The sequence below is a fragment of the Vigna radiata genome, chromosome 8, assembly GCF_000741045.1.
Source record: "Vigna radiata var. radiata cultivar VC1973A chromosome 8, Vradiata_ver6, whole genome shotgun sequence".
NCBI classification, from domain to species: Eukaryota; Viridiplantae; Streptophyta; class Magnoliopsida; order Fabales; family Fabaceae; genus Vigna; species Vigna radiata.
In genome coordinates, this window is record NC_028358.1 from 45423421 (window position 1) to 45447481 (window position 24061).

The 24061-nt window shown below is 36.0% G+C and overlaps 6 protein-coding genes across 11 annotated transcripts; 3 read left to right on the forward strand and 3 right to left on the reverse strand.

Annotated features, from left to right (window-relative positions):
* The first annotated feature begins 1040 nt into the window (after positions 1-1040).
* On the forward strand, positions 1041-5363 carry LOC106772333 (protein EMSY-LIKE 3). 5 transcript variants are annotated; one of them, XM_014658696.2, is made up of 10 exons: positions 1041-1260; positions 2093-2310; positions 2402-2511; positions 2619-2856; positions 2980-3168; positions 3240-3308; positions 4169-4417; positions 4529-4597; positions 4685-4748; positions 5058-5363. In XM_014658696.2, the coding sequence occupies exons 1-10, from the start codon at positions 1233-1235 to the stop codon at positions 5183-5185; spliced, it is 1362 nt and encodes a 453-aa protein (XP_014514182.1). In that variant the 5' UTR covers positions 1041-1232; the 3' UTR covers positions 5186-5363. The 5 variants fall into 5 exon arrangements, with proteins under 5 accessions (XP_014514182.1, XP_014514183.1, XP_014514184.1 ...); XM_014658697.2 differs by having other exon boundaries at positions 2099-2310; XM_014658698.2 differs by lacking the exon at positions 1041-1260 and adding an exon at positions 1267-1447 and having other exon boundaries at positions 5054-5363.
* Positions 5364-5409: 46 nt separating this feature from the next.
* On the reverse strand, positions 5410-7010 carry LOC106772335. The gene is made up of 2 exons (XM_014658699.2): positions 6549-7010; positions 5410-5837 (listed from the first exon to the last, which is right to left on the reverse strand). The coding sequence occupies exons 1-2, from the start codon at positions 6895-6897 to the stop codon at positions 5515-5517; spliced, it is 672 nt and encodes a 223-aa protein (XP_014514185.1). The 5' UTR covers positions 6898-7010; the 3' UTR covers positions 5410-5514.
* Positions 7011-9459: 2449 nt separating this feature from the next.
* LOC106771348 (cytochrome P450 76A1) lies at positions 9460-11761 on the forward strand. Of its 2 annotated transcripts, XM_022785854.1 has the most exons (3): positions 9460-10488; positions 10570-11244; positions 11373-11761. In XM_022785854.1, the coding sequence occupies exons 1-2, from the start codon at positions 9595-9597 to the stop codon at positions 11203-11205; spliced, it is 1530 nt and encodes a 509-aa protein (XP_022641575.1). In that variant the 5' UTR covers positions 9460-9594; the 3' UTR covers positions 11206-11244; positions 11373-11761. The 2 variants fall into 2 exon arrangements, with proteins under 2 accessions (XP_022641575.1, XP_014512803.1); XM_014657317.2 differs by having other exon boundaries at positions 10570-11405.
* A 135-nt stretch (positions 11762-11896) lies between these two features.
* LOC106771115 (non-structural maintenance of chromosomes element 4 homolog A) lies at positions 11897-14389 on the reverse strand. Its single transcript, XM_014657021.2, has 7 exons — positions 14103-14389; positions 13933-14013; positions 13582-13810; positions 13412-13505; positions 12989-13205; positions 12808-12899; positions 11897-12361 (listed from the first exon to the last, which is right to left on the reverse strand). The coding sequence occupies exons 1-7, from the start codon at positions 14248-14250 to the stop codon at positions 12089-12091; spliced, it is 1134 nt and encodes a 377-aa protein (XP_014512507.1). The 5' UTR covers positions 14251-14389; the 3' UTR covers positions 11897-12088.
* Positions 14390-17943: 3554 nt separating this feature from the next.
* On the reverse strand, positions 17944-18848 carry LOC106770745 (AP2/ERF and B3 domain-containing transcription factor At1g50680-like). Its single transcript, XM_014656538.2, has one exon. The coding sequence runs from the start codon at positions 18793-18795 to the stop codon at positions 17944-17946; it is 852 nt and encodes a 283-aa protein (XP_014512024.2). The 5' UTR covers positions 18796-18848.
* A 1955-nt stretch (positions 18849-20803) lies between these two features.
* LOC106769767 (protein NRT1/ PTR FAMILY 7.1) lies at positions 20804-24061 on the forward strand. The gene is made up of 5 exons (XM_014655512.2): positions 20804-21226; positions 21570-21675; positions 21797-22014; positions 22099-22655; positions 22969-24061. Exons 1-5 carry the CDS (start codon positions 21179-21181, stop codon positions 23822-23824), a joined length of 1785 nt encoding a protein of 594 aa, XP_014510998.1. The 5' UTR covers positions 20804-21178; the 3' UTR covers positions 23825-24061.

Here is a 24061-nt window from a genome sequence, read left to right on the forward strand (position 1 = left end):
CATACACCACACGTATACTATACGTATACCAATTCAACCTTACAAATACATCACAAAATTATTTTTAAAAATATTTAGACAACCTTAATAAAATTATTTTCTTTATATATAACAATATTTTTCTTTTTTGGAGGTTAAGCTTCTTTTATATATTATTATATACATAAAATAATCAGCAAGGTTATCATTCGTGAATAGCATGAGTCCACGTACTAATAAAATTAAATGAAAGAGTAAAAATAAAAAATAGTTAAACAAAAACATAGTATGAGCTAATACTTTCGTTATAATTATCTATAAGTTTAACAAAGCTTTTGGGTTTTAATCTTGGCAATAATAACTTCGAATTTAAATATACCGATTGTATTATTTAAATGTCATAAACATGTAATTTTAGCTATTTATATTTTAATTATTATAAGTGTTAATATTTTAATTACATTATTGATGAATGTCCTGATACAGAGAAGCATTGAAATCTCTCTATAAATCCAATTGATGCAACCATAACTGTGCATAATTCAAATTAAGCTCATTTATTTAGTAACGGATTAAATTTTAACTCAACTTCAATTATTTGGTAAACAAGTTAATTGTCGAATTTATTCAAACTGTGGTAAAGTTAATTCAATTTATTCATATTTATTCAATTATCGTACATTTTAATAGTTATAATTGTTTCATCAGAATAGTTAAGGTTGTTATTTCCTATTGAATTTTGTTATCATCTCTAAATATCAGTAACATTTTGGGATTATACATATTATATTTGTAACAATTGTTGTCTATGTTACAATGTACCAGATATTATATCATATTAATTCTTTTGAATTACTTGAGACAGTTACCATTATTATCAATTAATTATAATTATTATTACAACCGCAATTCTCATTATAACATTATTAATACCATTGTCGTATAATTATTGTTAACTTCAAAATAATTATACGTGATCTTTCTGTTAATTATTTAAAATCTATCCTATTAATAGTAATTTTTAAATGAAAGGTATAATTTTTCTATACTAACAAATTAATTTGGGGAAGAAAATTGACGAAGCAAAAAATACTTCTCTTGTTCCTGAATTCAAAATTATTTTTGAGTGGAGTACGAATTGGACCGTTTTGTTCCCAATTATTGTTTTTCAATTGTTAACAGCATTGAGGAACTCGCGTGCTTGACGGAAGATTAATTGGTAGGTTATATAAATCTGTCGCTTGGGGCGCGGTATGGAATTTGATCTCTCCGATAGCAGTGGTGGGTTAATTCAAAAGTTTGTTTTTTTTTTTCTAGGGTTTTATTTTTAGGTAGAGTGTTTTGTGTTGTGTCTTTTCTAGGTGGCCACCAAACCCTATCCTACCTTTATCTACTGTGTTTTTGTTTACCCTGTGTTGTGTTTCTATAATGACATTGGACTGGATTGAGCAATGTTACTTTTTGGAAGGTAAAACTTTGTTATCTGAAACTGCAATCTTTTGAATTTCATCTGATATTTTTGACTCAATATTCAGAATAACTGCAGCTGCTTTACTATATGGGAGAAGAAGGTGTAGGATAGACAGTGGCTAGAATGAGTTTGGACCTTTGCTTGAGAATTAGAATTTTGGTCTATTTATTTTGAATGGCTAAGTTGACATGTAGGAATTATTGTTGTTACTGACAACAATATATGCATGTGTTCAGTAGCAGTAGGACACCTGAATAGCTTTATTTTCTCCCCCCTTCATACTAATCTTAATTTCCATCTCATGCAATGCAATGATTGTGATCTCCACTCTTCATTTATAAGACCATTTTGTGTCATTTATGTTACATCCTTCAAGCGAATACATTTATAGTGATTTTCGTATCATCCAAATGTTGGAGAAAGTTGTTCTAACTGAGAAGGAGACAGGACAATAAATTTTTTTACAAACACGTACCAGTACAATATAGTGCACAATGTTGAATGCAGACATGGTGATAATGATACGCTTTACCATTATAAATTTTCTCAGATATCAGAATGATACGAGTGAACATTTCAATTGTGTGATGACTGATGACATGACTGAACATTTTGCTTGTTAATTTTCATAACATGAAACAGGAACAGATGATGATCTTCCTCCTTCCCATCAACGGAAAAATAGATTTCAATATCCAGATCACGCTACTGTAACTGGAAATGGAAGATCGGCAATCATAGGCTCAGGTTCATTTCCTAGGATACACAATGACATGGAAACACAAATCCATAACCTTGAACAAGAAGCATACGCCTCTGTCCTGCGGGCTTTTAAAGCTCAATCCGACGCAGTCACTTGGGTAATTTTGTCTCGATTCATTGGTTTGTCATTCTATAAAGTATGTTGGATAGTATTGACGATGATTTTTTTGTTGTTCCTGTGTACTTTAGGAAAAAGAAAGTTTAATTACAGAGCTTAGAAAGGAGCTGAGAGTATCAGATGAAGAGCACAGAGAACTTCTATCAAGAGTCAATTCTGATGACATGATTCACAGGATAAGGTCATATTATATTTTGTCATATTCTACTGAGAAGTTTCTGTATACCATCGAGCAAACTGTGGTTTGCTCTGCATTTCAACGTGGGGTGTAACCAGTTGTGCTGTTAGGGAGTGGAGAAAGGGAAATGGCCTCCAATCTGGAACTGTATATACTGCTGAACAAGTTCACAACCGCAATACCAGCCCTACCGTTTCGGCATCTCGGAAGAAACAGAAGGCATCTCAATCTGTGGCTTCATTACCCTTGGGTGCACCATCTCCCACAGTTCGTCGACCTATGCAACCAGCATCATCCACATTAAAGCATGGAACTCCATCAGGAACTCAGACCAAAAAGCAAAAAACAGTAAGCCTTTTGGTTTTATGATATCAAGAAAATGAGTTACACTTCCTCTATGGTCATTGTTTCCCATTCTCAAAAAAGAAAAAGAAAAACATTGATTCGTGCATTTCACTGAAGTCCATATAGTTCCCTTCATCAGGAATTACAAGCAGAAGCCAGGTCACTAATCAGGGGAGACCTTCTGATGCTTTTGCAGCTAAAGGACCTGTTGAAGGAGCTTCTTATGATCCTTGTATTGGAAGGAAGGTTTGGACAAGGTGGCCGGAAGACAACCACTTCTATGAAGCTGTTATAACTGATTATAATGCTGCTGAGGTGCGTTTGTAGCATACTATAAAAACTGAGGAGCACAGACCATTTTATATTTATATTTAAATATTTTGTAGGGACGGCATGCTTTGGTCTATGATATGAATTCAGCAAATGAAACATGGGAGTGGGTCAATCTAAAGGAGGTAAAATTCTTGCAATATTAATATGAATTCATGTTCATTATAATAGCATACCATTCATTTAGACCTAACTTTAGCTTGCCTTTTTCTTTTCTTTGGAAGCAATGTTTTTCTCCTGACAAGTAAACTTATAGTTTTCGCATATCCTACATTTCCCACGGTGATCATGTGTCTCATAATCTCATTCCTTCGGGGTAGGATGCTATCATGGACCAGCATTGGCATTGATGATTTCCTTTCTAAGTATTTTAATTGATGCAAACAAATGGAACTTCCAATATATGTGGGGTGATTTTTTTTAAAAAACAAAAATCAGGCCACTCCTCCGCTCAAAAGTTTTGGTTCACTTGTGTATTGGGATCCTAAGCTTGATGTTGTAACTTATAACATATTGTGATTCATCTTTAGCCTTATGTTCTTGAGACATGCTAACTTGACAATATTGTTACTTCTTTGAATACAGTTCTGTTGAGATTTTTTTGTAATACAACGAAATCCTTCTATTTTCATGAGGGTCACCACCAGGGGGATTGGAATAGATGCATGAAGACTTAGGTTGGTCCCGTTGCCACCAGTGTACACCAAAAAAAATGCTTTTAGTCTGTCACAATTTGGCACAAAGAAATATAAATAAGCTTGGTCTCTTGGTTTATTGATTGCATCCATTATTTATTACTTTTTTTGTTAATTTTGTGTGCAAAAAATGTATTAGATTTTCTATTATAGTAAGGGATTTTCCTGTCTCTACGTTTCTATTCATTAATTTTTATCATTTAGTATTAAGAGTGTGTCGTTGTTGCTAAATATCAACTCCATCAGTGATGAAATCCTAAATACTGTCTAGTATTTATTCAATATGGCAGATATCTCCAGAAGACATTCGTTGGGAGGGTGAAGATCCTGAAATATCTGTGTCTCGTAAAGTTGGCCAGCCTGCTCCACGAAGAGGATTGAAGAAGTCTGTGTCTCATGGTGGAGTTGCTGGTGCTGGAAGAGGTAGGGGAATGACAAAGGTTCAGCCTAAGAAAGATTCGATTTCATCACAAAATGCGAGCAGGAAAAATCCTACAGATAATATTAGGATACTCCATACAGATGCAGTTATCAAGGAGGTATAAGCACATGCAATAGAAATTTCCAAATTTGTTAGTTAGATTTGGCTACTCTGTATGATACAAATATTTGGCTCCTTAATATTAACTATCGGAATGGAACCAAAACAGGTTGAAAAGGTTTTCACTGCCAATCCTCCTGATCCCATTGAAATGGAGAAAGCAAAGAACATGCTAAAAGTGGGTATCAACCATTTTCTTAGTTCCAGCTTTATTTTGTGTATCTTTAATTACTACAATAATGATAGCTCTCCTTTTGAAATATAGGAACATGAAGAGGCTCTTGTTAATGCAATTGCCAGACTCGGAGATGTGTCTGACGAAGAAAGTGGTAATAACTAAGTAACTAGAAATTTGTTCATGTATAATTATTAAAGTTTTCACCACATTCTGTTTTATCCTAATTTTTGGATATTGCTAGTAGACCAACAAAATGGGTTGGGGAGTGGGGTTTTTCTTTATGAACTTTTTTGCCACTACAGTGGTCAATTTATATGATGAGGAAATACAAACATAATTTTCTTGATGAAATACCGCATGTATTTTGTATTTCCTTAATGACTAACTTATTCCATTTTAGATTATTGATCACAATTGTCTTTCGTACTTTATGTTCCTTAAACTCTCTTGCTTAAGCCAGATGGAGAACCTCCCTTTTTGAATCAGAAAAAACACTGGAAGAAACAACAGCATAATCCAGGCGGTGTTAGACTCCTCGATGGGTCAGATGGCGATAAATTACCAAGACGAGCTAATGTTCCATCTTAGCTATGTTGGCAACACCGCGTGGCTGTCATAACATGCTATGTGTATTATCGTGGCTTTCTTATCTTATCGTTTATGTTAAGCAGTGCACTAGAAATGTTATTTTTCTTTTATAGAAATTGGTGATATGTAGCTGTAACATGTAAATTACAAATCGTGAAAGCATGGCTTTTTATGCTTATTCTGTCTATATCTGATTCCTTTGATTTAGAAGACGGAACAGGGGACACACATCAAGAGTTTAATATGCAAATTTAACAAGTCAGATTATGTACACAAATTAATCCCAATAGAGATGCAATTCACACTCAGCAATTACTTATATATTTTCTTCACAGTGATGAAATAAACTTAATGATGAGATCCACCATCTCGGCATCATAAGCAGGCCCTTCCATTTGGAAGTGACCAACACCATCGATTAGATGTGTTTCAACACGTCCTGCCGCAGAATTAAGCTTATTTCTCAGCTGCTTTACGCTTGTGAATCCATCTTGCGTTCCCATAATAAAGAGTTTTGGTTTCGGGGACTGTAGGATGGCTTTGTGGTGTCTTCCAAAAAGGATTGAGGCAGTCATTCCGAATGGGTAACCTATGCTAACATAGCCAATCACTTTTTCAATCTGATCAACGGCAGACCCTGCTATAGGTGCACCTGTAATAAAAGAAACAGCTTCAATATATGGCAATTCTTTCAGACTTGAACATAGATGCAGCCATGCTACATGGTGCGAATTACTACATCACCTGCTGCAGTTTGTGAAATGGACAGGGGAAACTGTCACAGATAAGAAGCATGCACAAGTCTAACTTAGCAGCTCGTGTAAACTCAAACCCGTATCCTATTAAGTTTCTCATTTAATTTAAACGGAAAGCAACTTCGGAAATGGGTCTATATCTGAACCAGGAACCAAAAACATACTTCCTTTTCAAGTCCTACAACAGGGTTAGAAACCTCAGCAGATAAAGCTGCCACTGAACTTTTCAGATCGCAGACCCTAAACACAAACAGCAAAAACTTTCAATACCCAAAATTTAATCCGTACAGCTACGAGCTAATCCATCACGCAATTGATACATTAAGATATAAAAATAGATTCCATGCTGCTAACCAGTGAGAACTTGAGATATAAAAAGCACTTGCACTTAATTGCTCAAAGCAACAACACCCTTTACTGAGTTTTTTTACCTTGAAGCAGACAACAGTTCAGAGATTATACAAAAAGAAGATAATCTGTACTAAAGGAAGCAACTTTTTCCCACACTCGAGAGAGCGGATCGCGTGAAATAGATTGACACGAGAAAATTGAAAAAGGGGGAGGGTGATGAATTTGACAGATCTGATCTGAGAGATGGGAAAAGATACCTGCGGAAGAACCAACCAACAGAATCCTGGGAAGAGAGAAAGTGTTGGAGAGCCAGTTGCAGACAGCAACGACATCCTTAACTTCAGCGAAGCCAGTGAGAGAAGGCCTGCCGGTGGATTTGCCAACACCTCTCATGTCAAAGGTGGCAGAGGTGTAACCATTGAGAGCCAACCCAGAAGCGATTCCTCTGAGGAGACCCTGGCAACCGCCCAAAATGGAATATGGGTGCACCAAAACGATCCCCAAATTGCCATTTCCTTCTGTTCTTGGCTTGAACACCCTCGTACGGAGCTTCACTCCGTCGCTGCTGTCCACCGTGAACGACTCCAACGAGTAGTTCTCTGACATCACAGCCACCTTAATGAAGATGAGAATGAGTTCAATAGCGTTTCCTATTGAATTCTAATATGAACCTATGTTATTAATCACTATGCTCTCATCACTGCTTCCAAACCACTCACCAAGAAAAATTAAGTTAAAAATTTAGAAAATTTGTTGCATATATTAATTTTTTAGTTTTTATATATAAATTTATTTTAATTTCTTTAAGAGATATTAATTTATAAAAATAATTTTTCTTTTAAAATAATTATATTTCTCTTTCTTCTTTTTTTCTTAAAGAAACTTGGGCTGTATTAAGAAGGGAAAACAAATTGGTAGTTGGATGGTTAGTTGGAAGTTGGATGATGACTGGGTGAACCAATCCTTCCACAAAACCAAAATTTATGCTTGCAAACACAAGAATATTTATTGGTTATTTTTATTTCAAACCTAATTTGTAATTTAAAATATTTGTTAACATTTAAAAGAATATTTATTATGTCTTCAATCCATATAAAAACACCTAAAGTACATTATTTAAAATACATATAGTAATTTGATAGTGAACCGTCCGCTAAATAATCAGAAAAACATTGAAAATTGTATCTGTTTTATATATACAAATAGTTTAGTTATTATTTAACTGAACTCTTAAACAATACTTAATATTAGTCTCCAGATTTTAATTGTGTGCATTATTTCATTATGTTATTGATTATTATTCACTAAATTTTTTGAAGGGATGGGATTATTTGCAAATGATAAGGTTGTATTTAAAAATAATATATTTAAAAGTATGTGCTCTTTATTGTTAGAAAACATTTTACAACAAACTATATTACGTGAATTTTGATAATAAAAATAATATTATAAATTGCAATGATTAAACTTCAAAAAATATCTCCTTTATGCTCACCTCAACAACTAACTACCGTATTCAGGGCAAGGCATCCAAATCAAGCAATTGAATGCAATGTTTGAGCCTGCATGGAAACAATTGCAGATGCAAATCACGATGGAAAAATGATATTTTGATACCAATTTTTTATATCATTTTGACACTGCACACGTGTCAAAATGTGGTTGGACGGTTTCAAATTAAAAAAAAATTGAGGTAGGGGTATATTTGGATGAGAAAAACCATTTTTTTTTTTAATTTGAAATCGTCCAACCACATTTTGACACGTGTATAGTATCAAAATGGTGTGAAAAAATTGGTGTCAAAATATCATTTTTCAATCGTTTGGGTCTTCCAATCCAGATTTACAAGCTGGAAGAACTCCATCGAGCAAATCAGACAGCACCTCCTAGCATCAGTTAAGACACATCAAACAAAATAAAAAGCCAGAAAGAACATTGCAAAATAAGAACCAAAATAAAAAGCCAGTTATGTTCAGTCCCAGATAAAATTGAATATTTTTAATTGAATTCTTATTGAACTTTTTAGTTTATCAAGTATTAAAAAAATTCACACATTTGAATTGAGTTTCCACTATTTAATATTTTTTAACTAGGTTAGTGATTGTTATTTTAGTCAATTATTTTGTTTAACTACTCTTTTCACTTTTGATCACGAAAGTAATTACATTTTTAGATTTTATTTTAAAAAATTATTAATTAATGTATTGATAATGATCTATTTATAAAAGATTTGAGTTATTATATTATAATTATAATATTAAATTCATTCGGGTGGGTGTAGTTGTGAAAATGAACCTACCCCGATTGTAGGACCTTATAAGTTAAGTTAGACGATTAATAAAAAATTCAGAGGCCTTTTCTTTTTACACCCTCATATTTTCTAATTTACACTTCATTTTTTTTTTTAAAAAAATCATCGTTTTATCTAAATATTTTTTAGTCGAATTCCTTAAGGAAAATATTTTCAAAATTTTAAATATAATAAGCGTAAAACATGCCATTAAATAAGTTCACAGGAGTGGATAAAAAGATAGTATTTTCTTTTTAATTTTTTAAATTTAAGAATGAAATCAATATATTTAGAGTACAAAGAGATTTTAGATATATGGAATATTTTGTTCATTTCTGGGTTCAATAAAAAAAGATTTATAAGATGATATCTGTATACTACTAGATGATCTGGAGGATATTTTTAATTATGTAGAGATGTTTATATGTAAGTATTTGAATAACAAAACCATATAAATGGAAGATGTGGAGTGTGATATGAAAGGGTGAGACGAAAGGGAGGCGTTGTAAATTCCATCATTTGCATCGGACAATTCATATAAATATTAAATAACATTATGGTCCCTAACGGCGGTCCCCTAATTACCGTACTCGCCGTCATCCGTTGTTTGATTCATCGTTTTTATTCGACAATAGGTCCATTAGTTGTTACATAATTCATCCTCGGATATTTATAATAAAACAGCTTCAAATTAAACTTAAACAAACATGGAATTTATTTATATTATCATCACATCCATATCCATTCCTGTGACGTTACTATGTGTTTGTACCATAAAACCAAACCCACAAGTTTTCATCTGCATCTCATGATCAATCACGACATCTTGCATTTCGACAAATGTTACAATTATCACTTGTTTTTTGTTATCAAACTTTGATTATAATAACATGGAATCCAAATCCCACGAAGATATATTCTCACCAAAAAGGTGACATGAAACAAGTATATAGAAAGGAAGCATTACAGTGGAAGGGAAGATACGTGAAAAGCAAACAACAACATAAACTGCGATGGAATACGAGGTAGTGAGTATGTTGGCGTTGGGGATGTTGGTGTTAGGCATGTTGGTAAGGATGAAGGTTATGGAAGGAAGGCAGCAGCTTCCACCAGGACCAAGATGTTGGCCAGTGGTTGGTAACATGTTACAACTAGGGTGGTCAGCACACGAGTCCTTTGCAAAACTTGCTCATAAACATGGTCCAATCATGAGGCTTTGGCTAGGGTCGATGTGCACAGTTGTTATCTCATCAAGCGAAGTGGCTGGTGAGATGTTCAAAAAGCATGACGCGGTTCTTGCAGGGAGGAAGATTTACGAGGCCATGAAAGGGAACCATGGGAGTGAGGGTTCCCTGATAACTTCTCAGTACAACTCACACTGGCGCATGCTGAAGCGCTTGTGCACCTCTGAGTTCTTTGTTACCAGTCGCTTAGATGCGATGCGAGGTGTTCGTGAAAAATGTATACACCGCATGCTGCGTTCGATTGAAGAAGCTGGTGAATCAGGCACACGTGCGGTTGATGTTGGCAGGTTTTTTTTCTTGATGGATTTTAACCTTATTGGGAACCTCGTATTCTCAAAGGACTTGTTGGAGTCTGAAACTGAGAGAGGGGATAGATTTTATTACCATGCACTTAAGGTTATGGAGTATGCTGGGAAGCCCAACATGGCAGATTTCTTGCCATTTCTCAAGTGGTTTGATCCTCAGGGTATAAGGAGGAAGACACAGTTTCACGTCAACCAAGCCTTTGACATTGCAGGGTCCTTCATCAAAGAAAGGATGGAAAAGAGTCACGTTGGATCCAAGGAAACCAAAGATTACTTGGATGTCTTGTTGGCCTTTCGTGGGGATTCTACCACTCAGCCATATACCTTTTCTGCAAGAACTATAAACGTTATTATCTTTGTAAGTCCCTCTAATGGGTTTTGCTTCCTATAAACTACTCTTTTGGAGAATTTTTTGAACATTTGGTTTGGATGGTTGCAGGAAATGTTCACTGCAGGAACAGACACGACGACGAGCACAATCGAATGGGCGATGGCAGAGCTTCTGCACAACCCAAGAACGCTAAAGAAAGTGCAGATGGAGTTGAGGAATAAAATAGGGTTCGGTAGGAACATGGAAGAAAAGGACATGGAGAATCTTCCCTACCTGCAAGCGGTGATCAAGGAGACACTGAGACTTCACCCACCTCTTCCTCTTATGGTTCCTCATATGGCTATGGAGTCTTGCAACATGCTTGGCTACGATATTCCCAAAGAGTCACAGATTTTAGTGAATGTTTGGGCAATAGGAAGGGACTGCAAAGTGTGGGATGCTCCTTTATTGTTCTGGCCTGAAAGATTTCTGGAGCCAAACACTGTGGTGGAGTACAAAGGGCGTCATTTTGAGTTTATACCCTTTGGTTCGGGTCGAAGAATGTGCCCAGCCATGCCACTCGCCTCTCGTGTGCTTACCTTGGCATTAGGCTCCCTCTTGCATTCCTTTGACTGGGTTTTGCCAGATGGCCTCAAACCAGAGGAGATGGACATGACTGAGGGGCTGGGAATAACGCTACGGAAAGCCATTCCTTTACAAGTTATACCAGTGCCTTATAGAGGAGCTACTACAGCAAATGAATAACGATGTTATCACACCAACGCCATCCAAGATAACAAAAATGTAATGCGCAAATGATTTACCATGCACAACTTTATGGTCTGCAAATACTAGTTGTGTCTAATGGTAGATTGTCAAAAAAACATGGTTTGATTGGTCTTATAACGCTTGATCAGATGTCATCTTTTTAGGATATTGCTATATATAACGATGCATCAACCACACATCATTCCAGGTATCCTTTTGAGATAAGCTTAAATGCTCAACAATATACAAAAATACTAAATATACTGAACCAGTGTTTGCCGTTTCTGTTAATGTGTGATCTAACCTCTCACATGTTTCCCAGGTTATCACAATTCTTAAAATCTTAATCTTTCTAAATTCGAGGGAATCAGCAATTTTTTTTTTTTTTTTGCAAAGTTCACCAACACATCAAAACAGATTAAAGATTAATTGATTATTTTAATAAATACATCTTAACAATTTGTACCTGCACACCAACACAACACTGCCACAAGAGTAGTGGTAAAATCCCTTTTTGATAAACATAAAGAATGACGATTAAAGTCCGCCTTCACCGCACACTACCAACGTTTCATGAATAGAATGCTTTAGTACTTTTCCAAATTGATTAGAGCATGGTTATGTAAAACCCATACACAAACCACTGGATCTTTTTTGTTACCCTTGTCACCAAAATAATATACTTATATGCAATGAAAATTTCTCTGAAAGTTGCAGATGAAATATAGTCAGAAGAGGAAGCTAACAATACGTCCAGCCTTCAAAACGCATGGCATCATGGACCTGCAAATATTTACATTCTCTCTCTCTATATATAACTAAAAGGTCACCTTGGCGACCTCAACAAAACATATTCATGTCAATTTGAAGTTGTTCAGACCTAATGTGCTATTTCTTCATGAAGTTTACGCTTACACCTCCGAATAGCCCCTTCTCTGGAAACATTTTCTTCGTCACATTCAGGAGTTTCTTCTACAACACTTTCCTCCTGNACAACCAGTCCTCGATTCCGCGATAGCTTCCTGATAGGTGTTAAAGCTAAAACAGGTTGGGAATCGTCCACACCCATCCTTTCCCGAGGGTAAGCAACAGTAGCACATTGAACCCGATGTGGCATCAACTCTTCCCCTTCCGGCACAACATCTTTCATAAGCTGTAAACAACATTGGAAGACTTATATAGAGACTTGCAATTTAATGTCCAGGCCTTTAAATGAAAAACGCATTTGAACTATAGCAATATTTGCCTAAAGGACCAATGTCTGTAATAGCATTCTAAGGCCTTTATATTAACTGTCTGTAATAGCATTTTAATTAACTGTCTGTAATAGCAGAACAAAGAACCAATGTTTTTTAACAAAAAATTTGTTTTTTATTTTTCTTCTTTTTTCAAGGTCAGTGGTTGAACAAAGTGTCATACGATACACATTGATACTGTCAGGATTATAAACCACTCATGACATCATTAACAGTTTTTCCCTTTTCAAAAAATGATGTTGTAACTCTAAATTATTGCAACCACATAAAAACGTCAATCGTTGAATTAGATTCTCAATTTGCTCCTCAAATTCTTACTTTACATTCAAGTACCTATACATACCTTCCAATCTTGGTAATCATATCTGAATACAAAATGACTATAAGAAACTTCTTTTGATGATACTAAGTTAGCAGCTGGAGCATTTTTAGGAGCTGAAAAAGATGACAGTGTAAGTACCCATGGTACAAAAAAAGAGATACGAAACAAGTAAGAAATTGATTGAAGTGGAAACACGTCTTACAAACATAGTGCAAACGATTTTCATCGAGACTGATCTCAGCACGACCGTCTTTAACAAGGAATGACAGAGAAAACAAATTTTCCACGGTCTGAGCAAAAGACTTTCTGTTGATAATTAAATTTTCAAGTCGTGCACGTTTTGTCCTCCTCAAGATGTTAAACATCGTTGCCATGTTTTTGTCAGTATCAGTTTTCTCCACCGCACCAGCATCATTAAGCTGCCAGAAACAAACAACAGTGCATGAATACCAGCACACTCACAGACATAAAACACATAGATAAGTCAATCTGTTTCACGACAGCCAAAGAGGGGCACCAAGCACAGTGAACTAAAAGTGTCCAATAGTCCTATAGTCAAAGCAAGTAGCAACGACATTGTCACACTTTCGCAGGAATGGCCTAGGAGTATGAAAAGGGGAGTGACCTGTTCAGGTCTAGTAGTTGCGACTGGGCGAGCATCACGTTGTTTGCGCACTACGATTTTTCGTTTCTTGATTTCGTTGTCCATAGGTCCAAGCCTATAAAAAAGCAAAAAACAATAATTAGAAAGGGCGTATTATAGAAACGTGAAAGGAATAGAGGAGAGGAACTGACATGGTAGAAGAGCCATGAACGGAGAGGAATATTGGGGACACCGCAATGCCGAGTTTCTGCCAATCGATTGAATCTTGGCCTTGACCTTGGCCATAGCGTATGAGCAAAGAGGAAACAAATTGTGAAGGGGTGACACCCTCGTTCGCCAAACTCCTAACAGATCCTACGAGAGTGCGCGTCAGATCCAACAGTGCCTCTGCGTCTGCAACCTGCTCTCTTGGCTTCTCAACTGCAAAAAATTCCATCCAACCAGACCAATCAGTAAAAGGGTAAACCACACGACCAGCGGAGGAATTAATATTACAACAACGAGAACGAAAACAAAATAAAGGAACCAGTACAGCTACCTACCTTGGTCGTGTAACTTGTCGAACTCGCCCAAAATGTTGTCGAATTTGTCGGACTCCGTGTTCATCAAATCATCTTTTTTCTCTGTTAGGTTTGTTTAGGGTTAGCTAATTAGGGATAAAAAAATTGAATTTATGTATATAAATTAAAGAGTGAGTGATAAAGTCACCTACCGCTGATGAGAGTCTTGAGTTTGAGGAACTGGGAGCGTATGACCCTGCGAGTGGCGGGGTTCTGCTCGCGCGCCGCTTTCTTCTTGGAAACTCCCTCGCCGTCGGCATTCTCATCGGCATCGGCATTGCCTCTGCGCGTACGTTTCATTCTGTCAAAACCCAAAACCCTAATTTGGGAAGAAAAGGGGTTTGGTTAGAATTTGAACCAATTTTAGGAGAAGGGTCTCTGAAATCCTTTCAAGATTTGAATTTTAATGAGGGTGGGGAAATTTCAACCGCTGTTCACTTTCCCGCTTCGGTCAATATTATATATAAGTACATATTTTAATAAAAATTAAATATTATAAATTTTTAATAAAAATTAATTTCAGCCAAAAATTATATACAAGTAGATATTTCCTTTCACTAATTCTTTAATGGTTTAAAAATATGATTCCGTTATTTTGATACACTTAATTTGACACACTTTTGACACTCACATGTGTCAAAGTGTCATTGGTTGATTTTTTTTTTTTTTTTCCAGAAAAGCTAGCCGAAGAAATGAAGAGGATTTAAAAAGAATTTCGTTCCAAATATACCCTTGGCTTGTTTCATTAGGTTCTTTCAAGTTTCGTTCTCTCTCTCACATTTCGTAGGTTCTTTCTCAGATTTTGCTCTCTCTCACATTTCGTTCTCCCCCTTTGTGGATGCTCTATCTCTCACGTTTTTGGTTCTCCATTGTCACGGTTTGGTGGAAATGGGAAGTCCCGGACGACAGCTTCGTTGGAGCAAGGTAAATGCGTTATTCGACCCTTTTGTTGTGGGTTTTCATTGATGTTGTGGTTAGGGTATTGGGTTTTTGGTTTGGGTATTTTGGTTTCTTTGTGGGTTCTTCGACCCCTTTTGGGTATTTTTTCTTATTTCCTTTTGTGTTTACATTTGTTTTGGTTTAGCAGTTGACGATTCGTCATTATTTTTCAACGATGTATATTTGTACTTTGACGAACACTTAGAAGGAATGTCAATGTCGTGGAGGCACAGTTGGAAGAAGAAAAGGCCAGAAGAAGAGGTAGAAGGCAAGACGATGGATCCCAAAGTGGTGGACGTCCACAACCATTCAGTGACAGTGCATTTCTTTCCCCTTGTGGAATGTCCAAGAACGAATCGGGTGGGTTTTCTCAGACCGAACATGGTGGAATGTCGCAGAACACACCGGATGGAATGTGCAACACCGAACCACAATTGAAGACCTATGTAAGGATGGGAAGAAGAATGCGTTATAAGAGCCAAGCCTCGAGGACACCATACACAGGAAATGTAGGACCTAGAAAGAAAAATTAGTGATTATTGTATGGTATTTTGAATAGGACAAGAACTTGATGTTGTAATTAAACCTATTTCTTGCAATATATAATAGATGAATGTTTGGTTGCATGTCTTTATGTTATTGAAGTGGTTTATATTTTGATTTGGTGTACACTTTAAATTTTGAAGAATCCATTTTCTGGAATTGATAATGTCAGTGTGACAAAAATGAAGTAATGTTTGTGATATGATGAATTTGACTGAATTGGTGAAGATGATGGTGCTAAATTGTGTGTTGCAATCGTTTACTATTGTGTTATAACTTCAATTTTTAACAACCTGTTGAACATAATGAGGCACCAATGAAAACATAAGGGACCCAGCTGAAGTTCTGCCAAGTTTGGTGCAAAAAGCTGCATTGTAATCGATTACAAGTGCTTGTAAACGATTACACGTGTCTGATTTGGATTTTGCACATCCTTTTGAACTGAAGGAGCCACTAGTGAACACGCAGAGGACCACTGGTGAACAGCAGTGTGTTTTGACCCAAGACCGGTTCTTTTAGTTGTAATTTGATGTTCTTTAGTGAGGAATGACTGCATCTTAATGTTTTGGGTCCCCCAAGATAGAGGTGGGGACCTCCCATGGAGAGATTATTGTGTTAAGTGAAGTTCTGCCAAGTCTGGTGCAAAAAGTTGCATTGTAATCAATTACAAGTGGTTGTAAATGATTACGCGTGTCTGATTTGGATTCTGCACATCCTGTTGAACTGAAGGAGCCATCAGTGAACACGTGGAGGACCACTGGTGAACAGCAGTGTGTTTTGACTCAAGTTCAGTTCTTTTAGTTGTAATTTTATGTTCTTTAGTGAGGAATGACTGCATCTTAATGTTTTGGGTCCCCCAAGATGGAGGTGNGGACCTCCCATGGAGAGATTATTGTGTTAAGTGAAGTTTTGTCAAGTCTGGTGCAAAAAGTTGCATTGTAATCGATTACAAGTGGTTGTAAACGATTACACGTGTCTGAATTGGATTCTGCACATCCTTTTGAACTAAAGGAGCCACCAGTGAACACGTGGAGGACCACTGGTGAATAACAATGTGTTTTGACCCAAGTCCAATTCTTTTAGTTGTAATTTTATGTTCTTTAGTGAGGAATGACTGCATCTTAATGTTTTGGGTCCCCCAAGATAGAGGTGGGGACCTCCCATGGAGAGATTCCTTCAGTGCAACAGGATGTGCAAAACTAAAACCAAACTCGCGTAATCGATTACTACACCCTTGTAAACGATTACAATAGTGTATTTTGCTGCACAGATTGCAGTACTTGGCATAAAATGGTAAGGCAACACTTTTATAAATTGCATATAAACAAACCTGGACATCAATCATCAATCAACAATCATTTGTACAGTGCACATAAACAAGGTTGAAATCAATCATCTTATACCACTATCAATTTGTACAATATGTTCATATACATTAAAATACACTGCCTTCATATAAATTATTGTATCTTACAATGTTGACTACAATGTTTACTACATTTGTACACAGGACAACTATCCTACAATAATCCATAGACCTCTAGCGCATCCAATATTCTTATGTTCTCGACGTTCAGGATCCAATCACGTGCATCAATCCATACCATAACCTTCAATAATTCAGAGTTAATCTCCACAGCCTTACGAAGCTCCAAACACCAACGAAATAGTGTCATCGAAATTCGTTCAACATGGACATCTCTTAGTAACCCATTCATAGTAACAATGATTGATAAATCAAGAGAGATTTGAACCCGCCACTACAAAACATTAAAAACTAAAAATTTATTACTTAAAAAAATAAAACCAACTTTATATAATAATAAGACTTTTACTCACCTTTGGGTTTCCGTACGCCATTACAACTGCAAATATTTCATACAAATACATCAATGGTGGATTAGGATTCAAAAAACACAAAAAATAATTAAATAAAACAAAAATAAAGTACGCTTCCACAAGCCACACAATGCGATATAGAGCAAATACTCGAAACAGAGGCACAAAATCAAAGACAACCAAAACGAGAAACGCGAAAGAGAGCTTACCGATACACAGTGATACGTTTGGATGAGACGATCAGCCGAATGGAGAGAGACCAAGGGATTCCAGAAATGAAGCGAATGAAAATTGGAGAGAGCCGAATGGGAAGAACGAAAGTGAAGAAGACAAATGGAAAGACCGAAAGTGAAGAAGAAGAAAAATGAAACCGCGAAAATCAAAATTTCATAATAACATCATTCCAATATTACCCTTCTCTGCTTTTTTAAAAGGGTTTTATTAATGAAGTGAAAATATCCAATACAAATTTGACACGTGGACTGTGTCAAAAGAGGGTGTCAAATAAACATTTTCCTTAAAAATATTACAGGTACTTCTCATATATATATTATAAAAACTAATTTAATTATTTAAATTTAAAAAATATGTTACAAAGTGAATTGATTAATTTTCTATGGAGGTTGTAAAAAAGCAACCTTGAATTATTCCAATAAGCAGCATGAAGTGAAACTATTTGATCAAAACTCCAAAGAGTTTCAAACCCTTTTCTGCATTCAAATCCTTTACAGTGTTTTCATCTTTGGTGTCTTCATCATCTGAATTATAGATTACATCAATCAATCCAAAAGCTTCTCCCTCTCCTCCTTTTCTGCAATCCACAGGTTCGCACATGAAAAACGCAATGGTATCCTTAGCCTTCAGTTTTTTGTCTTTCACAAACCGATTCCATCCTCTTGTGAACACGTAACTTTGGCTGCTCTTCCAATAACAGTATCGAAATTTCCACAGTCTCATCAGCCTGTCGTAAAACGCAACCTCAACGTCACCACTCACGTTTTCTTCATGCGATTCTGCACCGCCGTCAGACACGTTAGGAAAATATGTGACTGCATGCTTTTTCGGGATGACAAGCCTGTTGAGCTTCCCCACATCACTCGGTGTCAACTCCTTCTGGAAAAGCTGGGTGCAGCAAAGCTGCTCCTTGCAATCACCCTTCAAAGTTACGTGCTTGGGAACACCACCTTGTTGGGTTTGACGAGTGCTCAGAAATGTGGCAAAGCGTGATGGGTAGGTCCCATCTCTAATCATGCTCAGCATTGTTTCTGTGCTGTAATGGCTTTGAAACTGATGCTCTTGCACCGTTTGATCGTTCCATGGAAAGTTTCTGTGGCTGTCTCCGCTTCTGAGTTTTATGCTGGCGCTGTCATAAGCCATTGCAGCCTCTCTTTCGGATTTGAAAGTCCCCAACCAGATTCTCTGGTGGTTTGCATATATCTGTGCACCCCAGTTCCCGTTTTGTTGAGGCACAACGCCTTTGAACTTCTGAAGCAACTGTCCTGCTGCGTTATTCTCTTCTTGCATGGCGCCAAATGCTGCAAAATTGATTTCGCTGCAATCTGAATAACATTCCTTGTTTCTGTTCGTCATCACAGTGTTGAGATAAAAACACCTTTTTCATTGTTTCTTTTTTATCTCTGAATTTGAAAGAGGTTGAGAATTCAACAGCTAATGGAAGAGGTGCAAATCGTTAACTAACAGGAAAAAAATGGTGAGAAGAGGACAGACACTTTGTTTCTCAGTTTCTTGATTCCTATAATTGTGATGTTTTTTCTGTTGTACGAAAATGGCAACTGTGGTACTAACTAAATTTGGTGGTTGTAACAGCGCTGTTGGAAAACGGAACAAGCTAGTTCAAACAATATTTGATGTTGTGGTGAAGAAAATCTGAGGTGGCCTTGCCTTAATTTAGGAAAACCAGTAATCTCTTTACCTTTATGACCATCTACTTTTGCACAATATGGTTGAAAAAAAGTATCTTAAACATATTTCATGCTTCCTTGGTTGTATTGTCGGAGCATTGCAGATTAGCCTAACATGTAGTGTGCATCAAATATTAAACAAATGACTTCGAATTTGAAAACAAATTATAAAAATTAAAAAGAAAAACATTATATAGTAAGAATTGTACAAATATTTAAATACCATTCAAAATCACTGGCTGATCAATGAACAAAACAGTAAAATATGGTAATGATTGAATAAGTTAATATAACTTTTAAAATCTTTTTAAAACTGGTGTACTTTCAAGTCCTCTTCTTGAGTTTGACATTTTCCTTTTTTTCTTTCTATTAGGTGTGAACTGTAAGTTCAAAAAATATGTTTTTTTCTGGTATAGAAATGAAAATAGTTTGACGGCTATATTAGAAATGGTCACTTCTGGTCTATTTCTAATAATAGACGCCAGAGTGACCTCATTAAAATTAGTATTAATATTATATTTTCATTTTTTGTATTCAGGAAATTATAAGTGACTCCTTCATTTCATTGTTTTTAAAAATACTTTGTGTGTATATATATTATATACATACACACATTTCAAATATAAAAATAAGGAACTAGTATGCATTTTTTTAAATAAGGTTATACATAAGCTAATCAGTGTATATATAATTTTCAGCAGTTAAATGCTTGAATTGATGTGTTGTTATTATTTTGTTGAAAGCTAGGCCTTTGGCTACGTAAATTTAGTTGTATTTTTTCATACCAATATAAATGGCTGTTAATAATTTGAGTGTGCAGTGCAATACTGATATTTCTCTGTTCACAATCCAACTCTGAACAGTATATTTGAAAAACTCAATTATACACCAATTATGTCAGATTGTATTGATTTGTCATACTCTTTTCCTTGCATATTTTTTTTCAGTACAATGGTTTGTGTTCAAACCAAGCAAAGTGATGTCAACTTTACATTCTGTATTGTAGGTGATGAGTTCACTAAACTGTTACTTACATGACCACACANGTTAACAAAGATGATNAATAAGATAATACGAGANTTCATTTCATAACATGATTCGGAACTCTGCATGTTGTAGGTAAGTCCAATTCAAGCAATTAATCAGCTTGTGGACAGATATTGAAAGTAGAATCACCATTTCATCAACTGTCAACAACTCTTAACAGAACCACAAAACCAGACATGCAATTTACCAAGGTAGATTGACATCTCATTATAAGAAAAACANACATAGCTTACTATGTCAATGGNTNAGATGATGAATGAAATTTGCAATACATNANTGAGAAGTTGAAAAACAATATTTGATGGCCTTTTCATCTCAAAGATAATTAGAATCAATGAAGTTCATGTATTCACACTAGTATTAATCTAAAATCTTAATTATACATATTCAACTTTTTCGTTTTTACTGAAACTTATATTGATACTTAGATTTTGAATCATATTTTCTGCTTGAATAATTGAAAAATGAAATGNAAGTGAGGGTATGAGAAAATTAATGAAAATAAAAGAGTTGAAAAGGACGAAAAGACGTCAGATTCAGTGTTATAGGTGGAAAAGAAACGGCAGGTCCCTACATACACTGTTAGTATTTTATGGCTGAAGTGACCAGTTTGTGGCACAGAGTCGTCCATTTTAGAGTTTAAGATTTCTTTCCTTCCCTTTTCAGTGTTCACCACTATTCTCATCCAAATTGTCACTTTCTCTCCTCTTATCAACTCCAATCATTTAAGATTTCCGTATTTTTGGCTCAGCTACGTCAATAATAAACCTTACTTTGAAACTGATATCCCTCACACCCTCTATATATTGCATGCTATAATCCAACTATACTATCAACAACCCTCTTCACCCTTTCAACATTTTCTTCTCTTCTTCGCTTTCTAAGTCCTTTCCTTTCTCAATCACTTAACTTCTCTTCTTGGCTAGCTATTGCCAAGAATGGCCACTTCTTTCTCTGCCAACTCTTCCAATATTGCCACAAACAAGGTACCACAATATCATTATTTCTACACATTCATTTGGAAAGATGTATTCAACAGCTCTCTCTCATATTTAACACGTCTAAAAGTATAAGGCGTCTAACATGTCAAATAATCCAACAGTGACTCCAGAAATTTAGAATTCATAGATCCGTTGTTGTATTTTTCCACCATCTTTTTACTTCAAAACTTGCAATAGACCAATGGTGAAAAATAATTGATTGTATTTGTATGTATGATGCATTGATTCTAATTCTAAGTACATCCACTGTAAAAAATCGTAGATATTTATGGGAAAAAAATGGAAAATTAATTGCCTTTTACTTTTGTATGATATTTGATTCAAATAGGTAACAGAAGGAGATAGCAGCTACAGAGAGGAATCTGCTATGGAGAGAAGTAGCAGAGCGGATGAAAAGAAAATAGGAGGAGCGAAAGTTGCAAGCCTCTTGCTAGGTACTGAACAAATGATCCATTAATTAATTTTTCAATTTTCAAGAAAGAGAAATATGTGAAACTATTTATCTGTTTGCTTGATTACATCTTACTTCTTTTCCCTTTTGGCTCGTTTTGTCAGTGAATCAAGCACTGGCTACACTAGCCTTCTTTGGAGTTGGAGTGAACTTGGTTCTGTTCCTAACCAGAGTTCTTGGTCAAGACAATGTGAGTGCTGCTAATAATGTCAGCAAGTGGATAGGAACTGTTTATATGTTCTCATTGATCGGAGCATTTCTGAGTGATTCATACTGGGGTCGATACTTAACCTGCACGGTGTTTCAGCTTGTTTTCGTTCTGGTATTTTACTGCTAGTCTTTTAGTTTGACATTTTATTAACAACGCTATCAACTTTTCTACCATCTGAAAATTTGAATTTAACAGGGCTTAGCACTGTCCTCTTTGTCATCTTGGCGTTTCTTGATCAACCCAGCTGGTTGTGGCGATGGAAATACTCCTTGTAAACCTTCATCAATTGGAGACGACATTTTCTACTTGTCCATATATCTAGTAGCATTTGGTTATGGGGGGCACCAACCCACCTTGGCAACATTTGGTGCAGACCAATATGATGAGAAAAATCCAAAAGAGAGGAGTGCAAAAGTAGCTTTCTTCTGCTACTTTTACTTTGCCCTCAATGTTGGTTCTTTGTTTTCCAACACTGTACTAGTCTACTACGAGGATACAGGGAAGTGGACAATGGGTTTCTTGGTATCATTGGTCTCCGCTGTCATAGCCTTTTTGGCTTTCTTGCTGGGAACTCCGAGATACAGGTATGTAAAGCCATGCGGAAACCCAGTGGTGAGGGTTGCTCAGGTATTTTCTGCTGTTGTTAGGAAATGGAAGGTTGCTCCAGCAAAGGCAGAAGAACTTTTTGAGGTCGAAGGATCACAATCTGCCATAAAAGGCAGTAGAAAGATTCGGCACACAGACGATTTTGAGTAAGTATTCAGATTTAACAAGTTATATGATTACAAATGATTGTTTTCTTTTGTGAAAAAAAACATTTGACCAAACCAAGAACTTAACTCTACAGTCTGTCTGCAAAAGTATTCTGAAATTACTCTTACCACAAAAATGTATTCTGGTTTGTAATTTTTTCATCTGGGGATGCTTGATTTTTCCATGTGAAATGAAGAAAACATTGAGCTGTGTTTTCTAATACCTGGCTGTATTGAATTAGCAGGCCTACTTGGTAAACATGATTATGAATAATTGAAACTTATATCTGTGATTTGTCTTGATATTGGGTAGATTCATGGACAAGGCAGCTACAATCAAAGACAGCGAGGAGCAGAGTTCAAAAAATCCATGGCGGCTTTGCACTGTGACACAAGTGGAGGAAGCAAAATGCGTGTTAAGAATGCTCCCGGTTTGGCTATGTACCATTATTTACTCAGTAGTGTTTACACAAATGGCTTCTCTTTTTGTTGAGCAAGGGGATGTGATGAACTCCTATATAGGAAGTTTTCATTTGCCAGCAGCGAGCATGTCTGCGTTTGACATCTGCAGTGTCCTTGTATGCACTGGAATTTATCGCCAAATCCTTGTTCCATTAGCTGGAAAACTAAGTGGTAATCCAAAGGGACTGAGTGAGCTTCAAAGAATGGGAATTGGCCTAATTATTGGTATGTTTGCAATGGTTGCATCTGGTGCCACAGAGATTGCAAGACTCAGACGAATTATTCATGGACAGAAGACAAGTTCCCTGAGCATATTTTGGCAAATCCCACAGTATGTTTTGGTTGGTGCTTCAGAAGTTTTCATGTATGTTGGTCAATTGGAGTTCTTCAATGGGCAGGCACCTGATGGCATAAAAAGCTTTGGTAGCTCACTTTGCATGGCTTCAATTTCTCTTGGAAACTATGTAAGCAGCATGCTGGTGAACATGGTTATGATAATAACAGCAAGGGGTCAAAACAAAGGTTGGATTCCTGAGAATTTGAACACAGGGCACATGGACAGGTTCTTCTTTCTGCTTGCAGGGTTAGCTGCCTTTGACTTTGTGCTATACTTGTTGTGTGCTAAGTGGTACAAGAACATCAATGTTGAAGATGGTGACATGGAAGAGCAAGAGCATGATGATGATGATGTAAACAGCAAGGTTTGAGAGTTTGAACTTGTCAAACAATGCAACTGTTATCAGTATTTATTTTCTCTCCCAAGCATTATTGTATTCACTCAATAAGAGCTAGCTGCATTCTGTGTTAGGCTTCTGTTTGTCATGAATTTTGGCTAAAGGATAATGATGCCAGTGATTTTCTTAATTGCTGGTTACATTATCCATTTATACCTTAGAATTAATCGTGTACATTTTAAATTAATGAATATATATCATTTACAAATA

Bases quoted from the DNA above. Each gene is read 5' to 3' on its own strand.
- LOC106772333 (XM_014658695.2), top strand. From the start codon at position 1,408: ATGACATTGGACTGGATTGAGCAATGTTACTTTTTGGAAG. The intron at 2,512-2,618 runs GTCATATTATAT...TTGTGCTGTTAG, and splicing joins GACATGATTCACAGGATAAG to GGAGTGGAGAAAGGGAAATG. The intron at 3,309-4,168 runs GTAAAATTCTTG...TCAATATGGCAG, and splicing joins AGTGGGTCAATCTAAAGGAG to ATATCTCCAGAAGACATTCG.
- LOC106772335 (XM_014658699.2), bottom strand. From the start codon at position 6,897: ATGTCAGAGAACTACTCGTTGGAGTCGTTCACGGTGGACAGCAGCGAC. The intron at 5,838-6,548 runs GTATCTTTTCCC...CTTTTATTACAG, and splicing joins GTTGGTTGGTTCTTCCGCAG to GTGCACCTATAGCAGGGTCT.
- LOC106771348 (XM_022785854.1), top strand. From the start codon at position 9,595: ATGGAATACGAGGTAGTGAGTATGTTGGCGTTGGGGATGTTGGTGTTA. The intron at 10,489-10,569 runs GTAAGTCCCTCT...GGATGGTTGCAG, and splicing joins CTATAAACGTTATTATCTTT to GAAATGTTCACTGCAGGAAC.
- LOC106770745 (XM_014656538.2), bottom strand. From the start codon at position 18,795: ATGCAAGAAGAGAATAACGCAGCAGGACAGTTGCTTCAGAAGTTCAAA.
- LOC106769767 (XM_014655512.2), top strand. From the start codon at position 21,179: ATGGCCACTTCTTTCTCTGCCAACTCTTCCAATATTGCCACAAACAAG. The intron at 21,227-21,569 runs GTACCACAATAT...TGATTCAAATAG, and splicing joins CCAATATTGCCACAAACAAG to GTAACAGAAGGAGATAGCAG. The intron at 22,656-22,968 runs GTAAGTATTCAG...GATATTGGGTAG, and splicing joins CGGCACACAGACGATTTTGA to ATTCATGGACAAGGCAGCTA.